The sequence below is a fragment of the Petaurus breviceps genome, unplaced genomic scaffold (genome assembly GCF_028583685.1).
Source record: "Petaurus breviceps papuanus isolate PSGF00001 unplaced genomic scaffold, PetGlider_PUasm1.0 126, whole genome shotgun sequence".
NCBI lineage: Eukaryota > Metazoa > Chordata > Mammalia > Diprotodontia > Petauridae > Petaurus > Petaurus breviceps.
The window spans coordinates 75,627,856-75,642,799 of record NW_027185655.1 but is presented as its reverse complement, the minus strand read 5'-3'; the positions used below and the strand labels follow the sequence as shown (position 1 = coordinate 75,642,799).

Sequence of the window (14,944 nt, the reverse complement as noted above, 5' to 3'; positions counted from 1 at the left end):
GGGTGCTTTCAACTTCCCTTCCCCCCCAGCCTGCCCTCCCTTCCATCATTCCCTCTCTCGTCCCCTTCCCCCCTACTCTCCAGGAGGGTGAGATACCCTATTTGGTGTGTATGTCGATCCCTCCCTAAACCCAATTCAGTGAGAGTAAGGTTGATTCATTCCCTTTTACCTTCCTGTTCTTCCCCTCAATTGTAAGTTTTCCCTTGCCTCTTCTATATGAGATAATTTACCCCATTCTATCTCTCCCATCTCTTAATTTCACCTTTTAAGTATCATCCCTTCCTATTCAATTGGTCTTGTACCCTGTCTATGTATAACTGTACACATACCGTGTTTCCCCGATAATAAGACCTATCCTGAAAATAAGCCCTCCCCATTACTGTGTAAGATTCCTCTAAAATAAGCCCTCCCCCGAAAATAAGCCCTATTGAGATTGCTACTGTAGTGAAGGTGATCCCCTGCGCTACACGCTACATTATGGTACCCTCTGTATGCACCGTCCTTCCCCCCTGGGTGAAACGCACGCCGCTCTCCGAGCTGCACTACGAGCAGATTACCTGGACAAGATATATTCATTTAAAGAGAGCTATATTGCTGGACATGACAGATTGGGTCCACTTCTTCTGAAGGAAATGGAGGCGCAAGACATCCAGGACGGAATTCAGGGTATGGACACTTATGATGATGTTGTTGAAGAAGATGACATGATCATTATTGAATAAAGGTACATTTTTTTGTTCACATTTACCTGTTTATTAAAATTGCTGTCAATGTTCATTATAATAAGCCCTCCCCTGAAAATAAGCCCTCTGGTGTTTTTCTGTCCAAAAAAAATAATAAGACGGTGTCTTATTATCGGGGAAACACGGTATATACACACTCACATATGTATTCATATACTGATATACCCTCCTATATAAACATAAATATAGATATACATATACAAACATACATACATTTCTATAGCCTTCAACTTCTCATACTGAGAAAAGTTTCATCAGTTACAATGATCATTTTTCCATATAGGAATGTAAGTAGTTCAACTCTGATAAGTTCCTTATGGTTTCTTTTCAGTGTTTACCTTCTCATCCTTCTCTTGCTTCTTGTATATGAATGTCAAATTTTCTATTCAACTCTGTTTTTTTTTTTCATCAAGAATGCTTGAAAGTGGGGCAGCTAGGTGGTGTAGTGAGTAAAGCGCTGGCCCCGGAATCAGGAGGTCCTGAATTCGGTTCCAGCCTCAGACACTTAACACCCAAACACACACACACACAAAACTAGCCGTGTAACCTTGGGCAAGTTACTTAACCCCAATTGTCCTCCAAAAGGCAAAAAAAAAAAAAAAGAATGCTTGAAAGTCGTCTATTCCATTTCCCCCTGAAATATTATACTCAGTTTTGCTGGGTAGGTCATTCTTGGTTTTAATCCCAGCTCCTTTGACCTCTGGAATATTATATTCCAAGCCCTTTGATTCCTCAGTGTAAAAGCTGCCAGATCCTGAGTTATCCTGATTGTGTTTCCACAGTATTCAAATTGTTTCTTCCTGGCTGCTTGTAATATTTTCTCCTTGACCTGGCTACAACATTCCTAGTTGTCTTTTTGGGATCTTTTTCAGGAGGTGATGGGTGGATTCTTTCAACCTCTATTTTGCCCTCTGGTTTTAAAACATCAGGGCAATTTTGCTTGAGAATTTCTTTTTTTTATACAACATAAAAGATTTTTTTTTAAATTTAAAGCAAGAAGGTAGGTTTTATAACTTCAAGTAGATGAAATTTACTTGTTACTAAAAGAAAACCATTTGCTGGAGGAAAAATTCTTGTTTACAGGGTCCATCTGGGGAGGGGGTATTCATTCTGTATTACTAGATGAGCAGGAAGGAGGGTTCGGAAAACCAGGAGTTACTCAAGCTAAGAACTGAGAGTGATATTCAATGGTTGACCCAGCTCTTGGAAGCAGAGGCCAGGCTTGACCAATAGGATGAAGAACCTTATCAGATCCTGTGCTGTGGTTTTTTTGTGCTTTGCTGCCCACTCTTCCATGGCCATCCATGTATCCATAAAGTTTTGTTACTGGGAATCACATTGCCCTTGTCATCCAATGGGAAAAGATCCTGTCCAGCCTTAAATCCTGTGGGCCAGTGAACAAGGTAGTGATCCAAGTAATCCAGCTTCAAGTCACTCAGAGTTTTTTGGCAGGCTGACTTGACCAAGCTTTCCTCAGAGGTATGTGCAACAAAGCTTGCTGACAATGAAGAGGTCTTCCTATTTGACAACATTCGCCTTGATCTTGTCTTGAATGGCCTTACCTACTTCATTCTCATTCTGGTAGACGTGGGCACAGTCAACATGGCAGTATCCAACATTGATTGCAGCCTTCACAGCATCAGCACTTTGCCTGGAGGGGACTTCCAAGTGCCCAGGCCCAAGATGGGCATCTTTGCCTTGTTCCTCAGCACAAGGAAGTCAGCCATGATGATCCGGCCTTGCAGAAGGGGGCCTCAACATCACACGCAAGCACTCCACCACAAGCAGACACTGTCTTGAGAATTTCTTGAAGGATGATTTCTAGGTTCTTTTTTTGATCATGGCTTTCAGGTAGTCCAATATTTTTATAATAATCTCTCCTGGATCTATTTTCCAGGTCAGTGATTTTTCCAATGAGATATTTCACATTGCCTTCTATTTTTTCATTTGTTTGGATCTGTTTAACAGTATCTTGATTTCTCATAAAGTCACTAGCTTCCATTTGCTCCAATCTAATTCTGAAGGAATGATTCTCTTCAGTGAGCTTTTGAGATTTTTTCCATCTTGACAAATTTGGCTTTTTAAGGCATTTCCCTCCTCATTGGCTTTTTGAGCCTCTTTTGCCATTTGAGTTAGTCTTTTTTTTAAGGTGTTATTTTCTTCAGTCAGGTTGTTGACTCTCATTTCATAATATTCTTGCATCATTCTCATTTCTCTTCCCAATTTTTCTTCCACTACTCTTATTTGGTTTTCAAAACCCTTCTTAAAGTACTCTATGGCCTGTAAGCAGTTTATTCTTTTGATGGAAGCTTTTGGTACAGGAGTTCTGACTTCATTGTCTTCTTCCTGTTCTATGCCCTGATAATTTTTGTCCCCAAAAAAGGAATCCAAAGTTGGACCACTGTGCTTGCCTTGCTTCCCGCATTTGCATATGTTGCCACTCAATTACTTGACTTTTGAGCTTTTTACCATAATAGAACGCTGCTACCAGAAGGGGGAGCTTTGTCCCAAATTGCTGGGGTTTTCTCAGCTGCTGGAGCTATAAGTTGGCTGCCCTTTCTAACTCCTCAACATGCTCTGGCAAACTGGTCACCCAACCTAGGCCCTCCATCCCAGACAGTGATCCAGATTCAAGCAGGTTAAAGCAAAAGTGATTACCCCTCAGACTGGTTGCTTGTGCCCCCTACAATATGCAGGCCTGGAGCTCTGAAGCAGCCATGCCTCAGCCGCTTCTCCCTCCAGGGGCAAAGGCCGGACTACACTCCCCAACTCCAGGCCCCCAAGTCCACACTGCACTGATCTCTCACTTTGTCCTGAGCATCTATAGGTTGATAATTCTGGAAACCACCACACTTGCTGGTGATCTGAAGCCCCTCCAGCTGGCGGCTGGTTGTGGCTGCCCTGAGGCTAAAACCTCTGGCTCGTGTTCCAGCGAGGCTGGGCTCAGCTTCCAGAGCGCTGCACTGGCCCCTTCCTGCCAGACTATCTTCAGTGGGAAGTTAACTTTTCTGAGTCATTCTGTAGCTCCAGAGTTTGTTTAGAGTAATTTTTTACATGAATTGGAGGAGGTGGGAGCAGGAGCCCTGAGGAAGTCCTGTTTCTACTCCATCATCTTGAATCCACCCAAAATATATTAATTTTTAAACAACCATACTAAGACATACATATTTTTTAGTCAATTCCAGTTGATTATGATTCTTTTTTAAAAAAAATTTTAGTATTTTATTTTTCCAAGTTACATGTAAAAACAATTTTTAACATTTGTTTTTAAAACTTTGAGTTCCAAGTTCTCTCCCTTCCTCCCTCTTCTTCCCCACTGAGAAAGAATTCAATGTAGGTTATACAAGTGTAGTCATACAAAACATATTCATAATAACCATGTTATAAAAGAAAACAGAACAAAAAAACTCAAGAAAAAAGTTAAAAAGAAAGTATACTTCAATCTGTATTCAGACACCATCAATTCTTTTTCTGGGGATAGATAGCATTTTTCATCACAAATCCTTCAGAGTTGTGTTGAACAGTTGTATCACTGAGAATAGCTAAATCAATCAAAGCTGATCATCTCACAATATTACTGTTACATTGTACACAGTACATTTCAGTTTGTATCAGCCCACGCAAGTCTTTTCAAGATTTTCTCAGAGCATCCTGCTCATCATTTGTTATGGTACAACAGTGTTCCATCATGATCACATACCACAACTTGTTCAGTCATTCCCCAACTGATGGGCATCCTCTCAATTCCTAATTCTTTACCCCCAGAAAGGAGCTGCTATAAACATTTTTGTACATATAGGTCCTTTTCCTTTTTGCATCTCTTTTGAGATATTATTAGGTGAAAGAATATGCCTGGTTGTGGAGGCCTTTGGGCATAATTCCAAACTGCTCTACAGAATGGTTAAATCAGTTCACAACTCCACCAACAATGCACTGGTGTCTCATTTTTCCCATATCCCTCTCAACATTGGTCATTTTCCTTTTCTGTCCCATTAATCAACTTAATAGGTATGAGGTAGCACCTCAGAATTGCTTTAATTTGCATTTCTCTGATCAACAGTGTTAGAATATTTTTTCAGGGGTGGCTAGGTGGCGCAGTGAGTAAAGCGCCAGCACCAGAGTCAGGAGGACCTGAGTTTGGTTCCAGCCTCAGACACTTAACACCCACACAAAAAAACTAGCTGTGTAACCTTGGGCAAGTTACTTAACCCCAATTGCCCTCCAAAAAGGCAAAAAAAAATTTTTTTTTTCATATGCCTATAGATATCTTTATCTGAAAACTAATTATATCTTTTGATCATTTATCAATTGGGGAATGGCTCTTACTTTTATAAGTGTGACTCTTCCCTATGTTTGAGAAGAAGCCTTTCTCAAAGAAATCTGCTTCAAAATTTTTTTCAGTTACTGTTGCTGCGAACTGTATATCCCTCTATCCTATTCCCCCCACCCATTTATTTTATTCTCTTTCACTCTGTCCTTCCTCAAGTGTTTTGCTTGTGACTACCCCTCCCCCAATCTATCTCTCTTCTATCACTCTCCCCTACTTTCTCTTTTCCCCCTTCCCCTCCTATTTTTCTATAGGCTAATATGGATTTCTATACCCCAATTGAGTGTGTATGCTATTCCCTCTTTGAACCAATTCTGATAAGAGAATAAGGTTCACTCACTTCCTCTTACCTCTCCTCTTTCCCCTCCACTGTAAAAGCTTTTTCTTGCCTCTTATATGTGAGATAATTTACCCTATTCTACCTTTCCCTTTCTACCAGTACATTACTCTCTCACCACTTAATTTTATTTGTTAGCATCCATTTGTATTCAACTCACACCTGTATCCTCTGTCTATATATGCTCCATCTAATTACCTTAATAATGAGAAAGGTCTTATGAGTTACAAATATCATCTTCCCATGTAAGAATATAGCCTTATTAAATCCCTTATGATTTCCCTTTCATGTTTACCTTTTAATGTTTCTCTTGAGTCTTGTATCTGAAAGTTAAATTTTCTATTCAGCTCTGGTCATTTCTATCAAGAATGCTTTAAAGTCGTCTATCTCATTGAAGAATGTCCATTTTTTTTCCCTGGGAAGGACTATACTAATTTTGCTGAGTAGGTGATTCTTGGTTGTAATTCTAGATCCTTTGCCCTCCAGATGATCATAATCCAAGCCCTCTGATCCTTTAATGTACAAGCTACTAAATCTTGTGTTATCCCGACTATGGCTCCAGAATGCTTGAATTATTTCTTTCTGGATGCTTGCACTATTTTTTCCTTTACCTGGGAACTCTGGAATTTGGCTATAATATTCCTGGCAGTTTTCATTTTGGGATTGCTTTCAGGTAGTCTTATAATTTTTAAATGATCTCTCCTGGACCTTCTTTCCAGGGGAATAGTTTTTTCAGTGAGATATTTCACATTTTCTTATATTTTTTTCATTCTTTAGGTTTTGTTTTGTTTCTTGATTTCTCATAGTCATTAGCTTCCATTTGCTCCATTCTAATTTTTCAGAAATTATTTTCTTCACTGAGCTTTTGAAGGTCCTTTTCCATTTGGCAAATTTTGCTTTTCAAGGCATTCTTCTCTTCATTGGCTTTTTGGTTCTTTTTTGTCATTTGGCTTGTTCTATTTAAGGTATTTTCTCCAGGATTTTTTTTTTTTTGTCTTCTTTACCAAGCTATTGACTTTTTTCGCATGATTTTCTTGCATCACTCTCATTTCTCTTCCCAATTTTCCCCGCTATTTCTCTTACTTGATTTTCAAAATTCTTTCTGAGTTCTTCCATGGCCTGAGATCAATTCAGGTGTGGGAGCTTGACTTTGTTGTCTTCTTCTGAGTGTGTATTTTAATCTTGTCACCAAAATAACTTTCTATAGCCAGAGGTTTTTTCCACTGTTTGTTCATTTCCCCAGCCTATTATTTGACTTTTAACTGTTTGTTCAAGTAGAGCTTTGCTTCCCAGGGTGGAGGATGCCCTGTCCTAAGCTTCAGGGATTTTGTGCAGCTGTTTTCAGAAATACTTCTAGGGACTTGTAAGTTTTCAGTTTTTCCATGGTGGTATGAATTAAGGAAAGGAGTTTACTACTCTCCTGACCTGTGAATGACCACAAGCACTCTTTTCTGCCCCAGAACTGTAAGGAGGGTCCTCCCTCCACTGTGGCTGTAAGCTCTACCTTGCTAATGATCCTCTTCACCCTGGAACTACCACCCAGGACTGCAACCAGGATCCAAGTATGGGCAAGTCAGTGCTAGCAAAAGGACACCTGTAATCTCCTTCTGACCAATTGATCCCTTAACACTGCTTGACTTAAAAACCTGCCCAACAATCCATATCAACATATTTAGTCCAAGAGTCACAGAATCTAAAAACTGGAAAGGATTTTTGGAAGTCATCAAGTCCAACCCTTCACTTAATCAACAATGATACTGTGGTCCTGAGAAGTGACACGACCTGCCTGCAGTTACAAAAAAATTTGAAAAAATTTGAACCCAGGTCCAATAATTGCAGAGTCAGTCATGTTGTACATAGTTGTATCTGCAGAAATCAATCCACTTAGAAATTTGAAGAAAATGCTGCCTTAAAGATTAAAAAAGAATGCATTTATTTAAATATAAAACACTGATCTTTGGAAACAAGTTGAAGAATAAATTAATAAAAGTGCACCTTAACTAAATTAAGAGAAAAATGAAGCTAACAACAATAAAAGAACTTCAAAGTTGAAGTCCTAAATAATGCATTTTCTTTACTTGAGGAGATCTTATCTGTTTTTTTTTGTAGTTATGAATTCCTCATCATGGTGTTGAGGTGACCCTGGAAGATGCTATGCCAGTGAAGCTCAAGCTCTAGGGGATTCCATGCTTTTAGAAGACTTAGAACATGGTCATAGCAATAGATTATTTCTAGCTTTTGAGGACTTGAAAACCAAGTCCACTAGTTTACCACCAACAGACAGTATGAAATGTAAAGAATATAAGATTGCTCTATGCTTACTGTTTATTTTTAAAAAGCATTGCATTCACAAAAGAAACTTCTTTAAAGACTCTTTTCCACATACCGTGTTTCCCCGATAATAAGACCTATCCCGAAAATAAGCCCTCCCCTTACTGTGTAAGATTCCTCTAAAATAAGCCCTCCTCCAAAAATAAGCCCTATTGAGATTGCTACTGTAGTGAAGATGATCCCCTGCGCTACACGCTACATTACGGTACCCTCTGTATGCACCGTCCCTCCCCCTGGGTGAAACGCACGCCGCGCTCTGAGCTGCATCCAATCAGAGGTGCAGCAGTGAGTGCATCATCCTGTTTTTCCCCAGTGATTTGCTTGCTGGCGCCATTGAGAGCAGTGCCGCAGAGGACAGCTGAGGCAGGACAACATAAAAACCCGGTATGTAAGCGGGAGTGAGGGGGCATGATGGAGGATAAAAAGGGCATGATGGAGGAAAAAAGAAGAACTCAGGGGGCATGATGGAGTGAAAAGAAGGACTGATGGTCATAATTTTATTATTCTGTCTGTTTTGACCCCCAGACATGAGTACAAAAAGGAAGAGCTACCGTATACTGTTGAGTATAAGAAAGCAATTGCAGAGGAGTCACATGGCAAGAATCTTGCAGTTTTCTGTAAAGAAAAACTTTTGGATCTTTGAATGGTCAGAAAATGGAGAGCAGATTATAATAACCTCAATCAACAGGTGGATGAGGGAAAAGGGAAAAAGCGCAGGTCTGGATCAGGTCGGCAGCCCTTATATCCTGACTTGGAGATACTCATTGGTGAATGGATTGCTGACAGGAGAGCAAAGGCCTTGGTTGTGCGCAGGGCTGATATTCAAGCATTTGCCCTTTCAATGGCACCAGAGTTTGAAATGGTCTCAGAAGGATTCAAAGCATCACAACACTGGTTGGACGGTTTCCTTCAACGGTATGAACCGTCCCTAAGAAGATCAACAACACTGTTTAAGCTGGAAGATGCTGAAGTTATTAAACGTGCACTTGCATTCAAGTCCTTTATTGATAGGATCGACATTTCCAAGTACCAAACCTGCAATATGATTGCTATGGATGAAACTGCAGTGTTTATGGGACAAGGATCTCAAACAACAATTCATCACAGGGGTGCAACGTCAATCTACATTCCCACCACTGGCTATGAAAGTGCACGGGTAACCTGTGTTTTGGCAATTCGTTTGGATGGAAAGAAAGCCACACCTCTAATCATCAGTAAGGGCAAGAAAGATAAGATTGAACGTGTATCTGGCATTTATGTTTTTGAAACCGAAAAAGCCTGGTGTACACAAGCCGTTATAAGAAAGTGGGTTGATTTAATGCTGCCACTTGTTATGCGAGGTAACCAAAGAGATCTGATAGTCTGGGATTCAGCCAGCACTCACCATGCTAAAGAAATGAAGAACTTCCTTGCAGAGAGAAGAATAGATCAAGTAATGATTCCTGCAGGAATGACTGCCTATCTCCAGACCCTTGATATTGCAATAAAGAAGCCATTCAAGGACCATTTGCGCATGGAAGTCAATGACTACACTGAAAATAGAATGGAAAGAAATGAGCGTGGAAACTTTGTGAAGCCCTTTCTGCAAGAAGTCGTGACTTGGGTGAAGAAGTCATGGGATAAAATTACTGACAGCTGTGTCGCCCAGGCACTACAAGCAGGTTACCTGGACAAGACATATTCATTTAAAGAGAGCTATATTGCTGGACATGACAGATTGGGTCCACTTCTGAAGGAAATGGAGGCACAAGACATCCAGGACGGAATTCAGGGTATGGACACTTATGACGATGTTGTTGAAGAAGATGACATGATCATTACTGAATAAAGGTACATTTTTTTGTTCACATTTACCTGTTTATTAAAATTGCTGTCAATGTTCATTAAAATAAGCCCTCTGGTGTTTTTCTGTCCAAAAAAAAATAATAAGACACGTGTCTTATTATCGGGGAAACACGGTATGTGTCTCCAAAGAATTTGTCAACATTATGAGATGCCTTGAAAGATGTTAACAGCGATAACTTTGACAACTCTGGTCAAGAGAAGTACTTGTGTTATGGTATAAGAGGATTATGTTTAGCCAAGGACTTCATTGTTGTTGTGGAGAATAGTTAAAAGAGAATTCAAATGGAAAAGGGATTTGCTAAAGAAAGTGAAATCCTCCAGATGTTCTTTGTGGGTATTGTGGTTATTTAATCAGACTCCAGACCACTGGAGAGTCTAAGTGAGGTGCATCATTATTCAAGAGTTTGGTTTAACAGGAAAAACTGAATGGATGAAGATACCAAAGTTTTGATTATGATATCTGACCAAATGGAGAACATCTAGAACTGGTTTATGAGAGCATGAATCTTGGACAGACACTGAAACCACAAAGAGATGGTCTTAAAGTTGAATAACAGTACTGCCTGCAATGCCTTTTGAAAATGCACAGTGCTTGTAATGATCCCAAGTTTCTCCATGAAACAAAAGCCAACCTTCTTCACAATTTTCACGGGAGTAGATTAAATAATTAAGGAGTCAACAATCTAAGCAAGAAAGGAGAAAAGAACCAAGGAAATAATTTTGGAGTCCATTCACACTTAAAGAGATAGGAAGAATGGAAGAAGAGATGAGCCCACAAAAGAGAAAGAATGATCTCAGAATACAAAAACAGACCGCAATGTCACAGAATCCAAAAGACCTGACAGTGTCAAAGATTCTGTTTCTTCATATGTCCTCATAGTATGTAGCAGAGCATCTTGTACATAATTGGACCTCAACAAATGTTGGTTAAATGAAAAATGTGTAAAGAACTTTCTAAAATGACAAACAAAAATCTATAACACTTAAAAAAAATAAGTTTATTTTTAGTTTACAACATTCAGTTCCACAAGTTTTTTGAGTTCCAAATTTTCTCCCCCTAGCCACCAAGATGGCATGCAGTCTAATATAGGTTCTACATATACCTTAACATTAAACATAATTTCACTTGAGTCATATTATAAAGAAGAATTATAACCAATGGAATGAACCACGAGAAAGAAGAAACAAAACAAAAAAGAAAAGAGAGAGCAAATAGTTTGTTTCAATCTGCATTCAGGCTCTGCAATTCTTTCTCTGGATGTGGATAGTTTTTTCCAACATGAGTCTTTTGGAGTTGTCTTGGAACTTTGTACTGCTGAGAGGCGCCAAGTGCCTTTAACTATGTACAATGATCTCCTGGTTCTGCTCCCCTCACTCAGAATCAGTTCATATAAGTCTTTCCAAGCTATTCTGAAGTCCATCTGCTCATTATTTCTTATAGCACAATAGTATTCCATTACATTCATATACCACAGCTTGCTCAGCCATTCCCCAATTGATGGGCATTCCCTTAATTTCCAATTCTTTGCTACCACAAAAAGAGCTGCTATTAATATTTTTGTACATATGGGTCCTTTTTCACATTTGTATGATCTCTTTGGGATACAGCCCTAGAAGTGGTATTGGATAGCACTAACTTTGATAAATATTAAATTTACATTGTAAATTAGTCTTCCTTATTTGGAACAACTATTTGGTGTTAACCTATTACAAAGCTATAGATGAAGGCCCGTCATATAAGTAATTTATTGTGCTAAAGAAAGTGATCTTTTTTTTGGAGGGGGGAGGGCAGGGCAATTGGGGTTAAGTGACTTGCCCAAGGTCACATGGCTAGTAAGTGTTAAGTGTCTGAGGCCACATTTGAACTCAGGTCCTCCTGTCTCCAGGGATGAAAGCGCTTAAAAAAAAAAGCATCATTTTCTAATTTTTGGTCATTAATCAAGTATTTGAGAGGGGGGAATTGTTTAGTAATTAGCACTATTCTAGGAACTATGGAAATGTATGTGTGTATGTGTATATACACATTTGTATATAAACACACACATATATGTCTACACACACAAAGTGAGAGAGATGTATATGCTGAAACATGATCTTTCTGAAGTGCTTAACTTTCTACAATTAAATATAATATTTTTCTGTTTACAAGGGCAAACAGTTTGGCAATTTCCACATTAATCTTAACTGAAGCACAAGGAAGTAAACTTGCCCAAAGCCATGAGGCAGCAGAGATACCACGTTCCCTAACACACATAAGGCCTTTTTACTGATTCGATCTCTGTAGAGCTAAGAAGAATGCAATTCTTAGAGTGTGTATATCTTTCAAAATGGGGGTTAATAATAAAATAAAATACTGAAAATGATGTAATGACTACAATAATGTAAACAGAAAATATAAATATAATAAATATAAATGTAAACAGAAATAATAGAACAAAACAGAATGCTGAAATAATTATAATAACCAAGCCTGGCACCAGAGAAGAGCTGAGAACACATATCCTGCATCCAATCATTGCAAAAATGGGGAAGGGGGACCATGAATATAAAATATCACCTAAATTATCAGACACATTTAATGTGCTGGTTAGTTTTATTGAACTTTTTTTTTTCTACTTTCTTAATCTTTATTATAAGGAAAAGCTCTCTAGGTTTCAGGGAGGGAAGAAGGATAAATTCAGAAGTGAATATGATTCAAAATAAAAGCAACAATAAAAACAAAATAAAATTAATATAAAAAAGAAAATTACATACATTTGATTTAGCTATGAAATTGAGACTGTTATTCTTAATTCTGAATGTTATGTCACATCAATTTAACCTGGAAAGATACTGCTAGAAAACTGTCTCAACATAGAGGTCAAAATTAAAATTAAGAATAAGCTAAAGAGGCAGCTAGGTGGCACAGTGAATAGGGTACCGGCCCTGGAGTCAGGAGGACCCGAGTTCAAATCCGGCCTCAGACACTTAACACAAAATTAGCCGTGTGACCTCGGGCAAGTCACTTAACCCGGACTGCCCTACCTTCCCCCCTCCAAAAAAGAAAAAAAGAGAATAAACTAAAAAGTAGTCAGGATAGTTAGGTGGTACAGAGGATTAAGTGCTAGGCCTTAAGTCAGAGAGACTCATCTTCCTAAGTTTAAATCTAGTCTCAGACACTTAATAGCTTTGTGAACTTAGGCAAGTCACTTAACCCTGTTTGCCACAGTTTCTTCTTCTATAAAATGAGCTGGAGAAGGAAATGGCAAACCACTGTAATATTTTTGCTAAGAAAACTCCAAATGAGGCTATGATGAGTTGGACCTAACTGAAATAATTGAACAACAAAAAGCAGTCAGATACTTCCTTCACATGCTCTACAAATACTAAATGGGTCAGATTATAATTGTTGGTAAGGTGTATGTATGTGCGTGTGTGTGTGTGTGTGTCCCAAAAGTTTTAGTGTAATTCAAAGCTTTAATAACCTACAATTGCACTAAGACTTTTGGGACACCTTGTGTAACCTAAAACAGAAGCACATACATGCACGATACTTTTTGGGTAGAAGTCAGGACACTGTCGGAGGCTGCTAGGAAATCACTGTTGGCCCTAGGTCAATCTGCCAGCTAATAAACATTTATTAAGCACCTACTATGTGCCGGGCACTGTGGGAAGCACTAGGTATACAAAGAAAGTGACAGTCCTTGCTCTCAAGGAGCTAACAGTCTAATGGCCTTTTTAGGCGCTAGAGACCTAAAAGAATGTATAAAACTGTGAAAATCCCTAAATTTAATTCCTAGGCATCAATTAAGCTAAGTAAAATTATTTCAAATTAAAAGATGGAATAACTGAATAGTATGAAAAGTATCTACTTTTTAAGAATTTTCATAGAAAAATCTTCCCCATGACTCTTTTTAGACAATTGCAATTATCTTGAATATTGTCGATTAGAATAAGCAAGAGGTTTTACTCTCCCTTTACTTCACAGAGACTTAAATAAATCTGAGTTTTTCTAGTTAAAAAATGCAATCCCCTAACTTTATATGCCTAAAATACTTTGATGTTTATTTAAAAATTGACAACATATGAAACCAAAATTAACTAATTTATTCTGTACCTAATAATAAATGCCCAATTTAAGGAAATAGGAGAGGGGCTTAAAATGTTCCCCCCAAAAGATTGGTAGGAAAAGCATAAAAAATGTACATTTCTTTCTTGAATATCCACATCTTCTTTCTCTAGTCCCATTACCACACTGTGACAAAGACTGAAATCACTCTAACCTTCCTGAACCTATAAGGAGAGGACTCAAAGTCATCCCTTACCCGGTAAGGCAACTCTGGAACACCTCTGTAGTAAGTATTTTATAGATTAAGATATACCAAAAGAAAGACTGTTTATCTTATCTTACAACTGTGCAAACTGATAACAAGATGACTTTCAGTTTCTTCTTTTTGCTTAACTTCTTAATTATAATACTTCAGTTTGTACCTAAGTATTTACACAAAGCATTAAAATACTAACATACTTCAAAATCAAGTAAATACCATACCATGTGTCCTTCAGCTCGAGCTTTATTTTGCATGGCTTCATGTTTCCGCTGTAGGAATTCCTCTACTTGTTTTGCTCTTTCTGCAGCAAGCTGTCCTCTTTGCCTAAGTAATTACAACAGGTATGTTAATTATTGTGAACATTAAAAAAAAACCCCACAAAGTGAGAAATGATGTTCTAAATAATAACATAAAAAAGAAGAGGAAAGGAAGCTATGAGATAAAACCACTCACTTTTATGATGTAGGTAACATATAACCAGACAAATCAGATTCAAGAAATTAGAAGTTTTACAAGAGAAAGAGGAAGGAACTCATATAATGCCCTTTACTTTTAAAATTAACTGAGACCTAAAATATGTAAAGTCCTTTAAACTATGGTTCTTTCAACATTTGTATGAGCTATGTTTCTTTTAAATGAAATGCTTATTTTATAAATTGGTCATTTAAGGTCTTTCCATATTTCACAATTATTTCACTGTAGTTAAAATTAAAAAAAAAAGGGGGCAGTCAGGTGGCGCAGTGAGTAAGAGTGCCAGCCCCAGAGTCGGGAGACCCGGGATTGGTTCCGGCCTCAGATACTTACCACCCAAACAAAATAACTGGCCGTGTAACCTTGAGCAACTTACTTACCCCCAATTGCTTAAAAAAAATTTTTTTTTAAAGTGAATAAGTGGTAAATTAGAAATCACCATTTAAAATTTACAAAATAAAAGTTTATGAATGACAAGTGTTTCTACACCCAAGTGGGTAGAAGCCCACCAATAATTTCACAGATTTCAATCAAAAGTTTGGCAATTTCTTTTAGCAATATTTCCAAAATGAAGTGCTAC

The 14,944-nt window shown here is 38.2% G+C and overlaps 1 protein-coding gene across 5 annotated transcripts in view; it reads right to left on the bottom strand.

Moving 5' to 3' along the window:
• Window positions 1-14,944, bottom strand: part of NEK1 (NIMA related kinase 1) — a 186,319-nt gene that overhangs the window by 73,235 nt on the left and 98,140 nt on the right. For all 5 annotated transcript variants that reach the window (XR_011170037.1, XM_069097133.1, XM_069097141.1 and 2 more), the window contains one exon: window positions 14,115-14,217. Coding sequence is in view for 4 of the 5 variants with exons in the window: in XM_069097133.1 (XP_068953234.1) it covers window positions 14,115-14,217 (103 nt within the window). In the remaining variant the exon portion in view is untranslated. The remainder of the gene's footprint in view (window positions 1-14,114; window positions 14,218-14,944) is intronic.